This window comes from Oryzias latipes, chromosome 11 (genome assembly GCF_053564925.1).
Source record: "Oryzias latipes strain Hd-rR chromosome 11, Olatipes_Hd-rR_3.1".
In the NCBI taxonomy this organism is placed as follows: domain Eukaryota; kingdom Metazoa; phylum Chordata; class Actinopteri; order Beloniformes; family Adrianichthyidae; genus Oryzias; species Oryzias latipes.
Window position 1 is genome coordinate 12244198 of NC_136247.1, and position 19880 is coordinate 12264077.

General features: G+C 38.7%; 2 protein-coding genes across 5 annotated transcripts; both read left to right on the plus strand.

Moving 5' to 3' along the window:
• The first annotated feature begins 89 nt into the window (after window positions 1-89).
• On the plus strand, window positions 90-6101 carry pithd1 (PITH (C-terminal proteasome-interacting domain of thioredoxin-like) domain containing 1). The gene is made up of 6 exons (XM_004074076.5): window positions 90-415; window positions 901-944; window positions 1697-1774; window positions 2274-2378; window positions 3408-3516; window positions 5432-6101. Exons 1-6 carry the CDS (start codon window positions 224-226, stop codon window positions 5531-5533), a joined length of 630 nt encoding a protein of 209 aa, XP_004074124.1. The 5' UTR covers window positions 90-223; the 3' UTR covers window positions 5534-6101.
• A 764-nt stretch (window positions 6102-6865) lies between these two features.
• On the plus strand, window positions 6866-18660 carry lypla2 (lysophospholipase 2). 4 transcript variants are annotated; one of them, XM_004074075.5, is made up of 10 exons: window positions 6866-6978; window positions 10973-11065; window positions 13623-13654; window positions 14336-14401; window positions 14570-14617; window positions 14749-14819; window positions 15512-15585; window positions 15667-15768; window positions 15862-16032; window positions 16814-18660. In XM_004074075.5, exons 2-10 carry the CDS (start codon window positions 10988-10990, stop codon window positions 16862-16864), a joined length of 693 nt encoding a protein of 230 aa, XP_004074123.1. In that variant the 5' UTR covers window positions 6866-6978; window positions 10973-10987; the 3' UTR covers window positions 16865-18660. The 4 variants fall into 4 exon arrangements, with proteins under 4 accessions (XP_004074123.1, XP_078810938.1, XP_020562843.1 ...); XM_078954812.1 differs by having other exon boundaries at window positions 6971-7149; XM_020707184.3 differs by having other exon boundaries at window positions 6974-7282.
• The last annotated feature ends 1220 nt before the right edge of the window (window positions 18661-19880 follow it).

Sequence of the window (19880 nt, forward strand, 5' to 3'; positions counted from 1 at the left end):
ATAAGAAGAATGCAATGTTTTTGTGTATCATTCTTCCATTGAGGAAATAAAGGGGATGCGTGTTACCTTATTTTGAAAATCCCCTACCGGATATGCAATTGCAACTTCGTTTAAGAACACTAGGGCTCTCAAGAAGCGAAACTTGCTGAAACATTTAATCGGTGCAGTTTTATACTCGTGATCCACGACTTTTTGACACGGAACCCTGCAGTTTATACACAAGATGTCCGGGCACGGACACGGGCATGGGCACGGCTGCAGCTGCGAGCATGAGCACGACCCCGCAGAGAGGGGCCTGGAGTACGGACTGTATCAGCGGATCGACCTGGAGAAGCTGCAGTGCCTGAACGAGAGCAGGGACGGAGACGGGAAGCTGGTGTTCAAACCGTGGGACCAGCGCCGCGAGCGAGAAAAGGTAACGGCCGCGCGGAGGCTCTGCTGCCCCGAGCAGCGAAGTTTCCCGAAGCCTCAGGGCTGCAAACCGACCCAGGTCCAGCCTTGTGCTTTCAGAGCAGCGACACGTGTCACAAAAAGCAAAATATAAACATTATAGACACTAAAATACAAACCAAGACTATTTATCTAATGCAGAATGTGTCGGAAAGTTACAAAACACTAAATTAACTGTGAAGGTCTGTAATTAAGACATCAAATGAATCATAAAATACTCAAATCGTAAAAGGAAGGTAAAACAAAGATTTTCAATTGTATAAAATGTTAAAATTGGGCAAAGTATATAGTTTAAAATAGAATTATCCCACAATTTTTTATTGTGAAATAAAAATATTGAACAAAAACTATTTTCATTTGTTGATGATGCTAAACATAGAAAAATAGATTTATATTGTAAAGTTGGAATTTGAAGGGCAAATAATTGTTTTGAATATGTTTTCCTTTTAGTTTGTGGATAGTGATGCAGACGAGGAGCTGCTGTTCAACATCCCGTAAGTCCTGAAATCCTTTTTATCCCTCATTGCTTTGACTTTCTGACTTTTGTGCTCCTGTGCACCAAAATTTCAAGACAGATCTGAATAATTTTGGGCTTCTGTTTTCTTTAAGAGGTAAATAAAATAAAGCAGCAAATCACAAGTGGAACAGTGTCACTGCAAAGTGAAGAAAACCTCTGGATGATGAAGTGGCACGGGGAAAATATCCCATTTGCTCCTGTTTGATTGATTATTGTTCAGCAAATACAGAAATCTTTGTAAGCAAAGTTTTTCTGTTTATTTTATTGTTCTGATACATGCAAGTTTCGTTTTAACTAAAGTTATTTGTGATTATCTCTGATGTTTTTGCACATCAGCCTGGAAAAATAAGCTATTTCCATCGATGTTGCGCTACTGCACAAACTTGACAGCTGCTTTTGAGTCTTTAAAGGCAACAGTTGAGGAAGATAAGTTTTGATTCCCGCAGTGGTTTCTGACCCAGACCTGCTTTTAGAGCAGGGTGCTAAGAGATCCCAGACAAACGACAGCATTTTAATGCCTTTTGTACGTTTACTCAGTTTTAGGGAATAAGATAACAAGGTTGCATTATTTACTTTTATTTATTTTTTTTGTATGATTAAAATATTTTTCAGAGTTTTTTTATTTTCTTTTTCCATTCAGCCTCTCTTGGTTTCCAATAAGGAAATGCTTTCGGCTTTGATTGAAACTTTTATTTTGACGCAAACTGAAATCCTCTTGTCTTATGTCAGCTTTACCGGCAGTGTGAAGCTGAAAAGCATCATTATATCAGGAGAAGATGACGACACTCATCCAGCTGAGATTAGGCTGTAAGTACCTTTTTTTTTTTATTTTTTTGTTCAAACGTTAAAATAAATCAATTTATTACTTTAGGTTCATCCTCAGTTAGGTTAGAAATGTATTAAATCTGTATATTGTTTTCCATTAATGCCATATCTTCTTCTTATTAAAGCAAAAAACTGAATTATTTAAACAGGAAGTGTGTAGTTTTTATGTTTTTTCTTTTTTCTTTCTGTTCAAAACAGTAGTTTTTACAAGCATCAACTGTTTCTGAATCGTAATTTTTCTGAAAATGACTCTGGGATGAACCTGGATTTGACTGACACTGATTCTGAAATCAAGGAGGTTTCAAATTTTCTGTTTGTAAAATTCTGCTGAACCCAAAATACCTTAACTTTTTAAAGAAATGTTTTAAAGAAATAAGTTCTTGTAAAATATTGACTTGTTTTTTCCAAACAATTATCAGAAGAAAAATAAATCTTCATTTTTGAAGTGTATGTCCTAAACCTTTTATATATTTTTTTCCAGTTTCAAGAACGTTCCTCAGATGTCTTTTGATGACACAGGCAGAGAACCGGAGCAGTCATTCAGGCTCAACAAAGACCCCAATGCAGAGCTGGAGTATCCTACAAAGTAAGAGTACAAACAGTGACACTGCAACAAAAAGCTCTTAATTTGAAAATACATTTGTTCTGTTCCCAGCCAACACAGCATCTGTTTCAGTGTTATGGAACAGAGTTGTAACGAAACTAGAATAAAACTGTTACTTTAACAAAGCTTAACAGCTATGAGGGTTTTTGGGGGGCATACATAGGCATTAAAATTGATGCAGACACTTCTCTCCTGAGTAATTTACACAAAAAGAGAAAAAACATTTGCACTAAACCTAAACATAACTAAAAGAAGGTGAAACTGAGGCAAATAAATCTCACTTTGGACACAAAAACCACTGGAAAATAGAAGGATTAAAGTAAACAGAGGGATCAACTCTAAACTGAAAACAACAGAATGAAAAGGAAAACACTTGGCCACAGAAAAAAATAACATTACATGCAGAAAGTTTGTCTCGGATTGAAAACTCCTTCTAACACGGGATTAAAAACTATGCTGTGATGGAACATGTCATCATCTTTTCATGTGTTTAACAGTCTAAATTTTCCTCTTTACTTTCTCATCTCCCATCTGGGAGCACATGTGACAAACATGTGACCGGAATCATGGGTGGTGCGGCTGGTGTGCATGACCGCCACATTCAAAACCGAGTCCGTATTCAAAGAAATATTGAATAGTTTCATCCGTGCAAAGATTAAAGGAAATTTCCCAAGTGTTTTTTACCAAAACAAGTTATGCATGACATGAGTTAAATTCACACAATTTTACAGCATGTTTATTTTATAAATGATAGCTTAAAGATACTGCAACATCCAAAATTGTTAGCATTTTTGTGCACCTAAAGGCTAAAATACCAACCGGTGATCATGAAAGCATTAACACTTATTTAACTGGACTGTAATCCAGACCTATTTTTTGTTTTTAGTCTTTTTGTCACTTTACTTGACAGTGTTAATTGTTTGCATGAGGGTTTTCACTTTATCATGTACGTTGGGATTCCTGGAGTCTTTTCCTCAATTAGATGTGTCCTTCTTTGTTTTCTGTTTGCAGGATCGCACGTTTTACCAACGTAGAGCACCTTTCCATCCACATCTCCAAAAACTATGGTGCAGACAACACCCGGGTGTACTACATCGGGCTCAGAGGAGAGTTCACAGAGGTCAGTCTGAAGTATCAGGAAACTATCATCAGAAAGGCCTTTTACAGAAGAGAGCAGACCAAATAAACGTATGACATACAAAATAAAAGATGTTTTTAAAGAAAGGGAAACTTGCTGTTTGTGCAAAACTAAACTTAGATGGCCGCACACAGGAACAGGTATTAGATGAAAGGATGGGCTGCCCAAAACCTGTTTGGGCGCCTTAGGCTACGTTCACACTGCAGGCTGAAACGACCCAATTCCGAATTTTTTGCCCCTAAGCGGCCCAATTCCGATCTTTTCATGACAGTCTGAATGACACAGTTCCGATCTTTTCAATTGCGACCCAGGCCCCGTGGGTTTGCCGTCCTGATTCCGAATTGTAGCCGTTCTTTTCAATTGCGACCGCCGTCTGACCGGCCAGGCGACTTGATTCCGAATCGTACGTCATCGACACGCAACAAACGTCATCATTTTGCGTTGAAGTAGGCGGGAACGAGAACGTAAACATCAACCATGGTGGACGATGCTGCTGAGACCAGTCAGTGGAAGGGAACGAGATCCCCGATTGGATTAATAGTTGGGGTAATCGCTCTATTCAGGCCAAACTCCAGGGCTGGGCGGTTTTTGAAAAAATTTCCAGCTAAATGGCAGAGCGTGGTGTTGAACCTTTCCCGCGATAACTTTTTTTTCTTTCTCCCCTTTCCGACGTGCTCAGAAGCGCGGGGGACCCAGGCGATCCCCCTCCTCCTCCCTGTTCTGATCCTTAGATTCTCCAGAACGGGTTAATAAAGAGTCCATAGCATTTATTCTGGGGGAAACCTTCTTTTATTACCGTCCTCCGTAACACACAACATGAATGCGCGCACACACTGCCCCCCCCCCCCCCCCCCTATTCTCTATCGCGGCACGCGCTTGCACACACAAACACGCGGGCGCGCGGGCCCAACACATACACATTCCTCTTCCACTACAGTGGGTACAGACGATCCCGACTCCATTGCCTTCTTAAAATGAGAAGATTGTAATTGTGCTGCTCCTTCGTGAAAATAAATTTAATATTACAAAAAGAGTTCCGCTTTTGACAACACTGTTGTTGACATCCATGTTAACGTTTGCTCGTCAAACAACAAGTGACGTCGTTCACCGTTGAGTATTCTTCTGGCTTCTGCGCATGCGGGTCTCGTTAGGGTCGTGTCACGGTCACACTGGAGATCACAAAAGTTCGGATTTACTTGGAAATGTGAACGGTCTAGCAAACAAATCCGATTTTTTTCAAAAAATCCGAATTGAGCATTAAGCCCTGCAGTGTGAACGTAGCCTTAGTGAAGCAAAGAGTATGTTTGTGATTGTGATCTGTCGTGGGCCCTGTGGAACTCCACATGATAATTGAAGGGTTAAGTATTAAGACACAAAAAGATTAATCTCATTTTATTAATCCACTGTTGAGTATGATAAAGATTTTTCTAGAGTCAAAGATCATCATAATGTCATTTTTAACCTTGTGCAGAGCTGTCACATATATAAACCTCTGTAAAAATATATTTTCTACCACTTTTTCTAAGTTTTTGGACATAGACTAAAGCTTGTTGTGTTGAATCTGTAATTTTTTGGCTCTGAAACATATAAGAAAAATTCAAATGGATATAATTTTTAGATTAAACACATTTTTGATTGTATTTTATTGAAAAAGATCAATGCATTTGCACTGTTTCTAAAATGTGACATATATTTGCAGTACTGAAATGGTTATATGTTGTGTTTTTGACTGTATTTCACAGGAAATATATACAGTAGGATGTATTTAGCTGACATTATCCTGGTTTATCTTAGGGTAACTCGTGTCTACAGCCTGTGGATAAAACCTGCTGTTTTAGCTTTCCTAATTCTGGTTTCATTTAACAATTACAGACTCTCACTTCCTTTCTTTTTTAAGGCTCACAGACATGAAGTGACCATCTGCAACTACGAACTGGCAGCAAACCCTGCCGACCACAAAGTGGACAACGTCGTCCCACAAACCAGCTTTATCTCCTGATGGCTTCTCTGAAACCAGGAGGGAGGAAGGAGAGCTTTTGAGGGAAAGTTCAGTGCAGCGTCCAGATAGCAGCGCTAACCTCCGCTGAGAACGACCTGTGACTGGTGAAGGAGGAGAGGGCTTCCCCATCGGGCACTTACTCTGTTGCCATGGTGGCGCAGCTGGACGGCTTACTGTGGGCAAATTGTTTACCTCTAGGTGCATGAAATGTTTGATTCTCAGAAAAAGCTTGTTACTCAATAAAACACTGAAGGCTGGAATATTAAACAGCAGTGTGACTTTGTTGCCATGCCAACAGCCCACATTCATAACTAGTTAAATGATATTATTTGCAAATTTGATCCATACCTAAACTGAATAAGCTTGATTTGCTGTATGCGAAAATCTGAAGCCTGATCAGATTTTTCAACTTCTAGACTGATTCCTGGCGGCTACTGAGTAATGTTTTCTGTCACCTAATGGATCCCATTGTTCCTGGATATTTATTTGAATAATCTTGTTTGATTCTTTTTTTTTTGTGTCAATCATGTGACTTCGTTTTATGGAATAAACCTAACTTGAGAAGTTAGGGCTTCAGATTTTATTTTCAATTACAAACTTTACCACCCTGTCAATATTTTGATAACATGTGGGCAGGTTTTCTGTCCATAAAGTGGTACAAAGGGGTCAATCATCAAAGGATACAACTTTAGTCAACATGACAAATTAAATTTCTCCATGTGAGCTCCTTGCTGAATATAATTTAATAATAATACCCAAGTGAGGTTTTAGGTCTAATTTTCTAGTTGTTTTTTCCCCGATTGTGATTTTTTTTAATTGATTAATATTTCTGCATAATCATGTTTTTAAAAGAGCCTTACAGTTAAACATGTCACAAAGGAAGAAATCAGTGAGTCTTTTTGGAAACTGTCACAAATGTGCTGGAATTTGTTAAAAACAGAAGAGGAGGAGAGCAGATGTATGGGGTGAAAAAAAATATTAGATTAAAATATCTTTATCTACAAATAGAAATTGCTTTAAAATTTTTAATACTGCTTAATAAGTGCATAAATATATTTTATTATTCACACTTGGCTGTTGGAATAAATAGTTTTTATGAGCTTTAGAAATTATGACCTTACAACTTTGATAAAATAAGCTGGTGAAAAGTCGAGTGTTTAATTCACCTTTCATCCCCATTTTGATGCTCAGTTTAAACTGAAGCAGGTTAGGTTTGGACAAAATAACATAATTAAACCAACCCTTTTTTGTTTCCATTTTTTTCGCATTGCATTAATTTAAATACAGTCTGTACATAAAGGTTCTCTTTGGACAAACTTTACGTTTGGTTCCTTAACAGAGTGGGCGGGGCGTTGCTAACAATGACGTGTACTCTGTCTCCGCCCCCTGCTTGTGTGCAGTGAGTGGCGGAAGTTCCGCCCCGTTGTGAACTGGGACAGCAAACGGTGAGTGTATGAATTTGTATTAGCTAGTGGGCCTCGAATGTACGTTTTAACACTTAAAATCGACCTGGACTGAACTGAACTAGTTTATTTTGCTGTTTATGCTTTATTCTGAAAAATGCCAGGTGTTCGACGTCCTAATTCCGTTGCTAAAGTTTCCTGGAGGAAGACGAAGTGAGACACCGGTAGAGAGGACAATACGCTTGATGATGTGTGTGCGCGCGCGCGACATTAGCTAGCTGCAGCTTTGCTCGCCCGTTCGTGTTGCAGATGTTCATGAGAGTAAAGCGGGATTAACAGAGCAGAAGTAAGGCATTGTGTTTTTAATTTTTTATTTTTTGGAAGAGGCGGACGGTTTTGTACCTGCTTGAATGCCATCAGCACGAGCCTAACCATTCCTTCCTCCTCGACACACAGCAGCACCGCCCGCTTCCTTCTCCTATTTTTAACCACTAATGTTAAACCATTAAATACTATGTAATTATTTTCTTCTCTCTTAGTTTTAAGGGTTTTAAAAATCAGAAAGATCCATGTAACCTCTGGTAGCCGCAGTGAAACCTGCTGCCAGCCAGCTGCGGGGGTGAGGTGGGGGTTGACCGTCATCCATTGCCGCATATTATCCTGTTGTTCGCCAACCAAATCTGTGCGCGCGGCGCCACCATCCTGTGTCCTGCTTTTTAAACGTCTGACGGCCCTGAATGCAGCACCACTCAGTGTGATTTCTCCTTGATGTACCGGTAATTAAAATCACACAGGATGGAGACTCGTGGTCTGTTCTTAAACGAAGGAAATCTTATTTCCTTGATTTGGTTTCTTTAAAAAAACATCACCCAGAGGTCTTGTGACAGAGATTGAGTAATTATGCTTTGTGCTATTGTACTGGTGTGCCCCCCAAAACATGACATACATGACAGCCCTCATTAAGAAAAAAGCAAGAAGAACATACATCATTTTTAGGCTAGAAGAAAGCATTTTCATTTTTCAGTTGTTTTTCTCATTTTTTTTATAGAGTAAGTAAACAATAGACAATTTAAGGCTTGTGCCATGTCCCAAAGCAAATCTTTTAATCCAAGGAACGATTGATGGATTATACTCTCATCAAAAGCATGTTCAGGGCAAAATCCTACAGGCACCAAAGACGGCTCTGTTTTAGGTATTTTATTAATGATTTGACACGGAAAAAAACAAACATCTATCAATTGGTAACCTTTAACTAAATAGGAATTTTTACAGATGTGTCAATTAGAAATACAGTGAATTCTCCAGCCTTTACACATTATTTTTCTGTCTGTTCATAAGCAGGATATTTTGTTGTTTTTTTGGCTCTTAGCAATGTGCTAAAAAATGAGGAGTGGAGCCATGAAGTTAAGTGTCTTTCCATGTGCTGTCATGTTGAGAGATCTCCAACATTGTGCTTATCTTTTATGATAAATTGTTTCTTTGATTTTCTTCAGAAACTCAGAAAAGCAAAGGTTCACCAAATATTCTATTATAATTATTGAAAGTAAAAATCATTTTGGGGACATAATGATTGGCAGGGGTAAATATCAAATGGTTTTTGGTAGTTTTGGTCAGAAGTAGGGGAAAAACCCATTAGCAATGGATTTCAGAGTAGCAATTGTTGCCCGTCAATCAGTGAACAGTTGAAGACCATTTCTGAATGGTGTTATCGAGCCTTTAGAAAAGCTACTTGCAAGTGTAAAACGTTGATTGCAAATTGTTACCGGTAGTTCTTAAATGAATTGGTGCTTCTTAACTAGTGTAGGTGAAGAGGACATTTACCCTAAGGTGTAAGGTGTTTAGTTAGGGTAGTCAGGACAGACCTTCCACAGCAGAAACAGTTCCCTCTTGCTGTAAAGCTGTATATTGGAGGGGCTGCCTTACACTGCATCAGGAACACTTTGCAGTCTTCCATGAATTCCTCCAAAGGCATTTCTGAGGCTCCGTGTCAGCCTGGCTGAGAGAGGCTTGCATCAGGACAACGATCCTGAAATAGGATCCATCTGTAGCAATCGATGTGTACAGTACAGTAGAATGTCTAGATTTCTGTGATCAAGCTGAGACTTTGAGAGTGCTTTGCACATGCAAATTGTTACGAACTATAATACATTTGTCAGGAAAAAATCCACCACAGACTGGGAACACCAAACTGAGACGAGTTCTTCAAGGGATGTCTGATAAAATGAACCAGGAAGCTATTTATAGATTCATCACACACAGCATATTAAAAAAATAAAGGAATGATAAACTCATATTGTCTTTCCACAACCAGGCGATTGCTTGTTAAAACTCAACAGAGATTTGCTTTAAACCCATTTCAAAGACCTGTCATGAAAATCATTTTGGTGCTTGTTTTATTCACTGAATTTTGTCATGTTTGCTATGTATTTTTTTCCGGATCAGTAAAATGTGGCAAAAGCTGTGTTTATTCGCTATTATACATTCAGTTTGTTCTTTTTTGTTAGCTCTCAAGAAATGCTGGAAATAGATGACACTTGTTTTTTAGAAGAACACTTGGCATCAAAATAATGATACTTGGATCACTAGATGAGTTGATTTCATAGATAATCCACTACTAAAGCAGACATGCAGGTTTTTCAAAATGAGTTTAAAGAGCTAAAACATTGAAACAGTAGCTGTTTTCTCCCATTTTGGATTCTAAATCAAACATTTACCATTTTCATATGGAAGTTGGAACTATTGACTGACTTATCGGTAGTCTTAACTAAATAAAAGCATCCATGTCATTTTTGTCCTGTTTAAGTGTTTTTTCTTTCTTTACCAAAGGTTTACTCATATTAACTTTTGTGTATCAGATATTCTCCGTTATTGTTAGTTACATGTGATGCTAGAAACGATCTAATCCACCTGTCTAGCATTTTACGTTTCCGCCTCAAAGCTAAAATACAAAAGGCATCAAGAAATGCTTTTACTACTGGAGCTTACCGTAACACAGCAGCTGCCTGATCTCATCTGTGTTATCGACGTCTGACTCACGGCAGGCAGTGGTCAATTTACTGAGTGCAGGAGAGGGAGGGAGTGTCCCATTAGAAAAATGAGTTTAGCACTTTCTGACTGCGTAAATCTGTCTGTCGCTAACACGTCCACACATAACGTCTGAGGATCCAGGCGTGAAGCACACGTTTGTTTTAGTCTTTGTTGTTTTTGTTCAAGCTTTTAACCCAACTTGCAAACACTTTGTGTGTTTGCAAAGCTGTTATTGTTACTCATAAGTTGGTTATCATGTAACTATTAGATATATTCCCTGTTTCCACCAAAGACAAGAAATATAATTTTTCTGAGATTTATACTTATTATTGTGTTATATTAAGCTGCAAACAAAAATACCCTAAACAGCTCTTTAGCTGATGCTAAAACCAAACAAATAAAATGCCTTTTAGATGGATTTAATAATATTTATAAAAAAAATAATAAAATAACCAATAACTAAAAATACTTCAAATGTTTCTTTTTTTGATCGAACAAAAAACTACCACATATACCAAAATATATTTTATTTTGTAACATATCTGCTGTGTTTTGGTTTTTGTTTTGGTTTTGCCCCCATGGTTATAATGGCATCAACAGCATTTAAATAAATTTACTAATTTCCACAGGAGTCTTGTTTTGACATTTTTACTTTGACCAAAGTGCAGTTTTAACAAAAATGCAGGAGCTTTTGTGATGCTGATTTGTAGCCAACACCAATACCCAAACTTATAAGTTCTGAGTTTCTTTGGTGAGAAGGCAGGTTCACATCCTAAGTCCTGATGACATCTGAGACAAAAACATTTTCACAATTGTTTAAAACTCTTGCTTATTTGTCGAATATTTAATTTTCTGAAAAGAAGAGTCATTTGTTATGTGGTTCATGTTTTTAATTGGCTTTCAAGAGCATAGCTGGGTGTAAATGTTTTCTTTGCGGTTCCTCGTCGTGATCTCTGCAGTTAGCTGACCTGTTTAATTTTTTATTTATTTTTTGTCTGTCTGGTTTCAGCATCTCTTACAGTGTATGTGTGGGAACAACATGTCTGTGCCACTGCTCGCCGAGGCTATGACCATGTCTGGGAAGGAGAAGGAGACAGCAGCGGTGAGTGAACCACATTGCCCAGTTTGTTTGCTGAAAACCAGCATCAGTGCTGAACCTTTCAATTATAGTCATATAGACTCTTAATTTTTATCCATTTGTTTCAAGTTGCAGTAGATTTTTACACTTCAGTTATCTGAGCAAAGGTGTCCGGACCATGGGGAGAACTCTCTCTTCGCCCTACTCTTTTGTTTTGGTTTACAGCAGGAATCTGCATTGTGCCTTCGTAGATAGAAAAAGTCTGAGAGAGGGGCTGTGGTCTGTATGAAGACAGGAGTGAAGGTCAGCTGCAGCAGAATATTTGTGTATAAATGAGAGGAACTCTGAGGAACGGTGAGGTTACAGGGAGCAGAGGTGAAAAGGGTCCAGAGCAGCAGAGAGTTTGGGAAAGAGGTGTGTGCAAGCAGGTTGGAACGGGTGGAGGAGGGTTTCAGGTGTGATGTGTGACAAGAGTGTCAGCAAGAATGAAAGGAAAGGTGTAGAGTGTGGGAAGAGCAGCGAAAGTCAGAGAAAGAGCCAGGAGGTTGCAGAAATTAAGATGTTAAGGTCCCCTTTGGAAGTTTAGAAGATGGAGAGGATCAGGAATGAGTGCGGTAGATGCAAGGAAGCAGATTGAGATGGTTTCGACACACTGAGAAGAGGTACTGTGATTCTGTTTGTAAGAGGATGTTGTAGCTACCAGGAAAAAACCTTGGAGCAGTGGTTTCCAACCTTTTTTGGGTCACGGTCCAGTGTCAGGCAATATTTCCATGGACTGGCCTCTACAAGGCTGAAGTGAGCATCTGATTTTTTATTTTTAGCTTCCAGTTTCCCTGAATTTTTAAGGGGAAAGTTTATCTTTATCCTCTGTAAAATATCCGCAGCTGCCTTGAACATTTGTTATACACTAGATTTCTATATCAATTTTCTGTATAACTGTCAAAGTGGAAGCTAAAAATCGGATGCCAACTTCAGCCTTCTAAATACCATTCACTGTTTGAGTAACTTTATTGACAGCAGTTTGCCAGCAGCGCCTTTGAAATGCCATGAAAAATGAACAAACTAAAATAAAATTTAATTATTATAAAATACTCATTATTTTCCAAAGTCACAGGGAGCCACAACAGAAAGATGAAAGAGCCACATGTGGCTCCGGAGCCATGGGTTGCTGACCCCTGGTCTAGTGGGTCTAGATGACCCAACTCCCAATGGTAAAGTGCCTATGATAGCACAAGGGTTCCATGATGAATTAAAAAATGGGTTAAGACATAATGCAGTGCTAAAGAGTGTCCCTGAAAGAAAACATCACCACACCTACTGAATGCCATCAGCACGGAGGACTCTGAAATGGGAGCGCGCTTAAGTCAGGAGACATGTTAATAGAGATTAATCTTTCAATATATGTTAGTAGAAATAAATCCAATAAAGATTTGAAAAGATGATGAGAAAGATGTTTTGAAAAAGCCGCGGTTACATGTGTAAAATGTTTTGATCTGATCAATGATCGGATTAGAATTCAACCGTGTACATGGGCCCAGAAAAACTTTTCCCGATTATAACAAACATGTACATGGGCCACACCTTCGGTCGGAATAGATTACATGCACAAGCACATTAGTCCCACTGTAAACAAGCAATATATGTACGTGGCAGCTTGGTAAGATACAAGATGATCTTCTAAACGTGCTTTTGTTATTGTTATAGTTATTATGAAGCGCCTGTTTGCTCATCATTTTATTTTTAATCTGTGTTTTCAGTGCTTTTTTGTGGCGGAACGGAGCTGGAAGATGGGTTAGGAGTACGGCTAACACGCGCTAACAACTTTTAGCCTTGGATGAACATAAAATCCATGTGGGAAAATGCCGCAATCTGCCGTCTTGAAATACAAGTCCACATGATTGTTTAAAGGGTTTCCAAGGACTGAGCGTAATTTCTGCTTTGCAAAGCTCACACACCGCCCCAAAGCCGGTGTGTGAGCTGACTCAGAGACACGGTTCGCTCGGTCCACCAGCAGCCGAGCCAAGACCGCACAGAGTCCGGACGTCCCTGGCACCCCCGGGGAGTAGTGCCCTCTCCCTTCCCTCCACCTTGGAGAAAATGGGAAGGGAGAGGCGAGTAGCCCGCGGGGTGAGGGCGGAGTACAGAGGCGTCCGCGCGTCGCACCGGGCGTCTGCGGAGCAGCCGGTCTGTCCTGTTTGCGCTCCAAAGCCTTCTCTGGAGCGAAACACCTTCTATGCATGATTGAAAACCAGAGCAGCAGTGACCCAAGATGGGAATGAACTGTTTACATGCACAACGATGGGATCAACAATCGGCATAACCCAACTATCTCAATCGGAAAGAAATTTTGACCCGAACGAGTCTGATCGGGGCAGAGTATTCCGAACAGCGTGTTTACATGACGCATGTTTTTTCCGATCAGGCGTTCATTCCGATTACTTTTGTCCATGTAACCGCAGCTATTGAAACTGTGTATTAGTAGGAGAAAAAGGTTGGCACTGGATTTTCTTCGTTTAGGAATAAGTATTCACAAAAATCTGGGGAATGTAGAGAGTGATTTCTGGTTTTATCTATGCTGCAGGTGATCTTCCTTCATGGATTAGGAGATACGGGGTGAGTATGACCTTTTGTGAAAAGCCGCTTTCACTCACCTGATGATTAATAAAGCCACTCTTAAGTTCTGTTTGTTTCACCTGATCCCCTGATCTAGATCTTACCTGTGAAGACCTTAAACCCCATTTTACACCAGATTTGGTTTGTTTACACAAATATCCTTAATAATACATTTTTCTGACTAAATTCTGAATTTGGGTTGGAGGTTTGTTTCCCCTCAGTCCTGTAAGACACTACAACAACAACAAAACTTCACTTGCATCCCTTTACTCTCTGATTTTTAAGATGAAACACTAGAAGATAAGATTAACTTGAATCCAGCAGGCTGGAGTGGAAACTTTCTCATGGGTACAACTGTGTGAGATAATTGGGTTACTTTATTTTTGGAATGTGGACCAAGAACAGTCCCATCTTTATGCATTAAGTTAAGGGAGGATTTTTTATCTAATCTTAGGAGCTGGTAGAGGTGGATAAATATCCCCTGATACCTAAGAAAAAAATAAAAAAATTGAAAAATAGGCATTGGTTTCTTTAAAACCCTACAGTGCAATGTAATGACTTGTCACATTTATAGAACAGAGCAGTGTCCATCTCAGACATTAATGCGTTTCAGAATCAAATCCCAGCCCAGCAGTTTTGTATTTGATGTGAAACAACAAGCTGCTCTCTGTTTTCTGTCAGGCATGGCTGGGCCGAGACTCTGGCGAAGATCCAGCCAAGTCACGTCAAGATTATCTGCCCCCATGCGTGAGTTGTTTTCAACGGTCAATACACGTGTGTTTTTGTTAATTGCTTTTAGTCAATTCCCTTCCATTTAAAAAAAAATAAAATAAATGACACTATGGTAGCTTGTAGCTTCTGACTCCCTCTAATGAAATGTCAAACATCTTTTTAATGCTCACTTGTCCTTTTTAGGCCGATAATCCCGGTCACTCTCAACATGAGGTCCATGTTGCCCGCATGGTGAGTTTGTATTAAACTCAACACTGGAGGCCATTGTTCCCCCAGAAACCACATTGGGCTCTAATATTGCCTGCAACAATGCCATGATTGTGTCTGTTGACCTTTCTCGTCACTGCTCTCTGCGTGCACAGGTTTGACCTGATGGGTCTCAGTCCCGACTCTCCCGAGGATGAATCTGGAATTAAGAGAGCGGCTGAAAACAGTGAGTCCAATGGCTTTGAAATGACAAAAAAAAGAAGATTTGACTTAATAATAGTGCGGATTCATCATAATAACCACCTATTTTAAAGGTCTTGGTTCTGCTTTTTAGATTTGGGATCAAGTTCGTCTGATATTCATGCATTGTACTTTAGTGAGAGAAACCCATCGAAATGACCAGTCAGGCAGCTGTAGCATCATTTGTTGTTTTGGAAATTAGTTTTCCAAGATTTTTTTTAATCATAAGATACTTGCACGTTGCATATATTATTTGATGATTCCAGAGGCCAGAGTGAATGACAGCTGCTTGCCCCACCCCTGCATTTAACAGGGTAGTTTCCAGTTATCTAGTAGATCATTGGTTAGTTGTAACGGGAAAGACTTTACATTATTTCAGAAGGTAAAAATGTCCTCTCTTCAGTTTTTTCATTAGACTCTTAACAGTTTTCTGCTCTATAGTAAAATTTCTATTACTTGCTCTATAAGGGAGTATTGGTGGTAGTTTTTCTTCCCCCAACCATCTTGCTACTCCTGATTTTCTGCACAGGTAACAGAAATATTCAAAACTGTTGGAAAACAGAGATTTTTCTCTCTTTTTTAAGCTTGTTTTTATTTTTCTAATCTACCACAAAGATGTCAAATGAAAGAGAGACTGAAATCTTCTCATGGATGATGCTGTTGTTCGTCTCTCTCCAGTTAAGGCCATAATCGAACATGAGGCCAGAAATGGGATCCCTTCCAACCGCATCATCCTGGGTGGCTTCTCACAGGTGTGATCTGTAGACGTTTCTTTCCAGCCAAGAAGCTGATGCGAGGGGTTAGATAACTTTGTTCTTTCATTTCCTCCTCAGGGTGGGGCTTTGTCCTTGTATACCGCCTTGACCTGCCAGCATCCGTTGGCCGGTGTTGTTGCCCTCAGCTGTTGGCTTCCACTTCACAAGAGTTTCCCTTCGGTACCGTCACACTTCAAAAAGCGAGAAAAATGACACCTTTCTTCTACTTTTGTTTTGGTTTCATTTTGTGCAATCTGGATTTTTGTCCTGCAGGCCTCAGGTTGCAACAAGAACCTCCCGATCTTGCAATGCCATGGTGACATAGACGCCATGGTCCCAAGGCAGTTTGGTGCCATGACAGCAGAAAAACTTAAATCCATAGTCAACCCACAGATGGTTACTTTCAAATCCTTCCCAGGACTCCCTCACAGTTCCTGTCCTGAGGTACTCTTCCCATTACTTTTGCTTTAAAGGAAACAAATTACTTATTTTTGTTTCTCAGTATATGAAAGTGGCTCTTAAGTAATATCTGTAAAGCACTTTGGTAATATAATACATTAATTAAATTGCATAAAACTCATTTGGCAACTACATAGCATTAAAAGAATGATGTTAAAAACACAAACCCGTAACGTTTTTATTTGTTCTCAGGCTATGACCAAATTCCTTCACTACTCCATAACCCATGAAAGAGGATATAGTGTGGGACTTTTGAAGGCACTGGATTAAAACGCTTTAAAGAAAAAAGAGAAGAAAACGGCAAAAATGATGTTACCGAAGTAAAAATCGAATAAATATGGACATTTTGCAAGACAATTTATGCATCCACTGTGTTCTAATGATAAAAACGTAAAAATAATTTTGATATGCTTTTTTAAATTTTTTTATGACCAATCAGTCAAACCCGATGCATTGTGGTCCACATTCGCCTATCTAGTGAGCATTGATGCAGACAGATTTTTCACTCAGACTTTAGGGAAACTTTCTTGGGCACTAGATTTTAGAATTGTAGATTTGGACATCCGGAAAAAACGGTAGATGCTTTAAATAGTGCACCAACTGGGGAGTCGTGAGTGAATTTGGACATAGCCTAAGAGACTAGATAGAAGCCCCCTTTCTTCTATCGTGCCTTATTCCAACAGTGCAACCTGTGGTGGCAGTGTCATGATGTGGTTTGTTTTCTGATTGCAGTTGATTAACCTGCTTCTGCTCTGCTCTGTTGCAGGAGATGGCAGCTGTAAAGGAATTTATTGAGAAGCTCTTGCCCCGGGTCTGACCTTACCTCTTCCCTACTGTTAACCCCTCCAGACACCGACCTCTCACTCCGGATCTGTCAGTCTCCTGCAGGAAACAGCCATGAGCTCCACCCCTCCTCCCCACCCATCTATAAGACCGCAAACGCACACTCATCTCTCACTTGACAGTAATGTTTTAATCTACTGTCCCAAACAAGCGTATTACATTATTTGAACTGGCAGCACTAAATTCTCCCATTTAGAGGTTGTAATCTTTAAAGGAAAAAACACGCACATTCCCTTTTATTTTTCCACGTTTTCTCATCTGGTCTTACAGTTTATGTCAGTTGTTGCTTTACCTCCACCTCACTTTCTTGTATCTTTAGAGATTTTTAACCGATAAAGTCCAGGAAGTGGCCTCCTGTTGCTGCCAGCGAACTAGGAATAGCTGAAGCTGCTGCCAAAAATGATGCCTCTTACTCGTTTCCACTTCCTTGTTGTTCAGGAGGAACTGGACCTCCTTTTCTTTCAAGTTCTGTGTGTTAAAATCTCAATTACCAGCAAGCGAGATTCGTCATTTTCAGACCGTAGACTCACAGCATTGTGTCAGTCTGTTAGGCTTTCGGGTCCTGGTCACATTTATGTTTCTCGCATGACCCAGACGATGTGATTGCTTCAGTCATTCAATCTTCAGATTAAAATTCTATTGAATTGCAAGGAAGACCGAGGGAGAAGGTACTGACTGCACAGCTCTGTTTTTAATGTAAAACAAAATTCTTCTAAAGCATGTGAAGCACAGTGCTGGTTCCACTTGTTCCAATAATTGAGAAGCAGATCCTTTTTGAGAATGTTAAAGCTGTAATTCTGACTTTAACCCTCTGAGAAACTGCATTCACATTTTAGCACTGGAGCCCATCCAAATCAGAACCGCCATTCCAGTCTGGGTTTGTCTGGGTCCAATCATGAGCCCTCTCATGGCTAAAATCCACTCATAGGAGCCAATTTCTTTTCCCTTTTCTTTATTAAACTTGATTATAAACCTTGAAATATGTGAACAAAATCCATCTGAAATAAAGGAAAACTCATCATTTAATGTTTTCACTGTTCTGTGCTTTTCTTTCAAAAAGGCTACATTTGAGATCTTTTCTTACGATACTGCTTTGAAAATTACTCTGCCAGCTGAGGTGCATGGAAAAGTGTTGCAGTTCAGGTGGTTGCACCCCTGCACCTAACCTCCACATCTGCTTCCAAATCTTCACCTCAGAATTTGAAATATGCTTTAGCTTCTTCAACTCCGTAACCACACATAAAATATCAAATGTTAAATTTGTCATTTTCATTTGGTTAAAAATGTCAATATAAAGGGAGGAATTGTAAACAATAGTGACAAGGATCTTTCATCAGTTGTTTGAACGTTAACTTGAGGTTCATAAGAATCTGGCAGTTTTTCTTTTTTGTAATTTTTGCTCTTGTTGTTTTTATTCATCTTTGCTATCCCCAGATCAGATTTTAAAACCTTTAAAAATGGAGGACAAGCAGATGTTTTGATTTTTCATCCCTTCCATGAATGTTTCCTACAGTAATATTTTTCAATCATCCTGCTGTGGAGTTTTTCTTCATCTAATCCAGTGTTTTGATTCATTCCTTGTGTGTTTCTCTTGGGTTTGTTATTGTTTCAACTTTTTTATGTTTTGTTGATTTTGTCTCATTGTGGTTTTTGTTGTTGTTTTGCTGTCGTACATTTTAGCACTCAGATGGAGTTACTGAGGGAAGATTTATGCCTCTCATCTTTCTGTCTCTAAAACACTTGTCTGCAGAATAAATTTCCCTTAAAATACCCCTCTGATAAATTCAAGTCTTCATTTGAAAAAAAAAAGATTTTTTCCCCTTCTATTTGATTTGATTTAATTTTTTATGTAACCTCTTTCTTAAAGAAAAATGATCAAAAAAAAACAGCAATGTGGTCATTTCTGCTGCAATTAAACATAATTTGTTTAATGGTTGTGTAAAACAACACTTTAACAGCAATGTCTGTTTTGTATTTGTTTTCTCAACTATAATGTCAGTTTTTGCCATTTAGGTGAGCTTTGTGAGATTTTTTCCTTTCAATAATTGAGCGAAACAATTGTATTCATTTCTGGAAATAAATGAAAGATTTAATTGAACCTTTCCTAAATCTGTGATGGATTGGGTCTCTATTTGAAAACAAAAAGGACCCCAATCAAAATACCGGTACATATTTAGTTGATTTATGAATTAAAAATTATAGTACAATAAATGTCAAATCATTAACTTTTTAGATCATCAACAGATGTGACAAAGAAGCTACAAATAGAAGCTTTTCAGGGGTTTTGGCTCTGTTAATGTAGTTAATCTCCTTTACAGCTGATTATTTTAAAGTAAAATTAAGTTAATTGACCACTTTTAAGGGCGTCGCATTTGGCTTATTATGCTTGGATTTAATTTTTAAAAATCAAGTGACCTTTTAGCAGACGTAGAAATCGTAAGTCAGGCTCTTGAGTCACTGCTCAGTTCCTCAGAATGGTTGATGAGAGAAAGACCTGCTATTTAAGACATAAATAACAGTATATACTCATTTTTTATGCCTGTAATGGCTTTAGATAATGACAGAACATGTGAAAAGCCAAAGGATTATATTTATCTTTATACCAACTTTAAATTAATGGACAAAAGCTTTTTTTTTTTGTTAAATCTGAAGAAACATTAGTTTAAAAAATTATTTTTAAGAAAAATAAGTAGTAACAAGTACATTTTCTTTATAATCATAACTTGAACATAAAGTTAATGCATTGCTTTGTGTTTGATATTTATTGTTTGTAAGGTGTATGTATACAATAAATTTCTTGGACTGATATCCTAGAAAAAAAAAAAAAAGTTTACCAAAAAAAGGTTGCCATTTTAAACTGTGAAAACAATGAAAAGACAGGTTTTATTTTTACTGAATTTTTAGATCTTGATTTTAGGTAAATTTAAACCCAAAATAAGTGGGGGTTTTTTCAGAAGCTCAAATAGAAACCTCTGATATGGCACAATTAC

Bases quoted from the DNA above. Each gene is read 5' to 3' on its own strand.
- lypla2 (XM_004074075.5), top strand. From the start codon at position 10,988: ATGTGTGGGAACAACATGTCTGTGCCACTGCTCGCCGAGGCTATGACC. The intron at 13,655-14,335 runs GTGAGTATGACC...GTTTTCTGTCAG, and splicing joins CATGGATTAGGAGATACGGG to GCATGGCTGGGCCGAGACTC. The intron at 14,402-14,569 runs GTGAGTTGTTTT...TGTCCTTTTTAG, and splicing joins AAGATTATCTGCCCCCATGC to GCCGATAATCCCGGTCACTC.
- pithd1 (XM_004074076.5), top strand. From the start codon at position 224: ATGTCCGGGCACGGACACGGGCATGGGCACGGCTGCAGCTGCGAGCAT. The intron at 1,775-2,273 runs GTAAGTACCTTT...ATTTTTTTCCAG, and splicing joins CATCCAGCTGAGATTAGGCT to TTTCAAGAACGTTCCTCAGA. The intron at 3,517-5,431 runs GTCAGTCTGAAG...TTCTTTTTTAAG, and splicing joins TCAGAGGAGAGTTCACAGAG to GCTCACAGACATGAAGTGAC.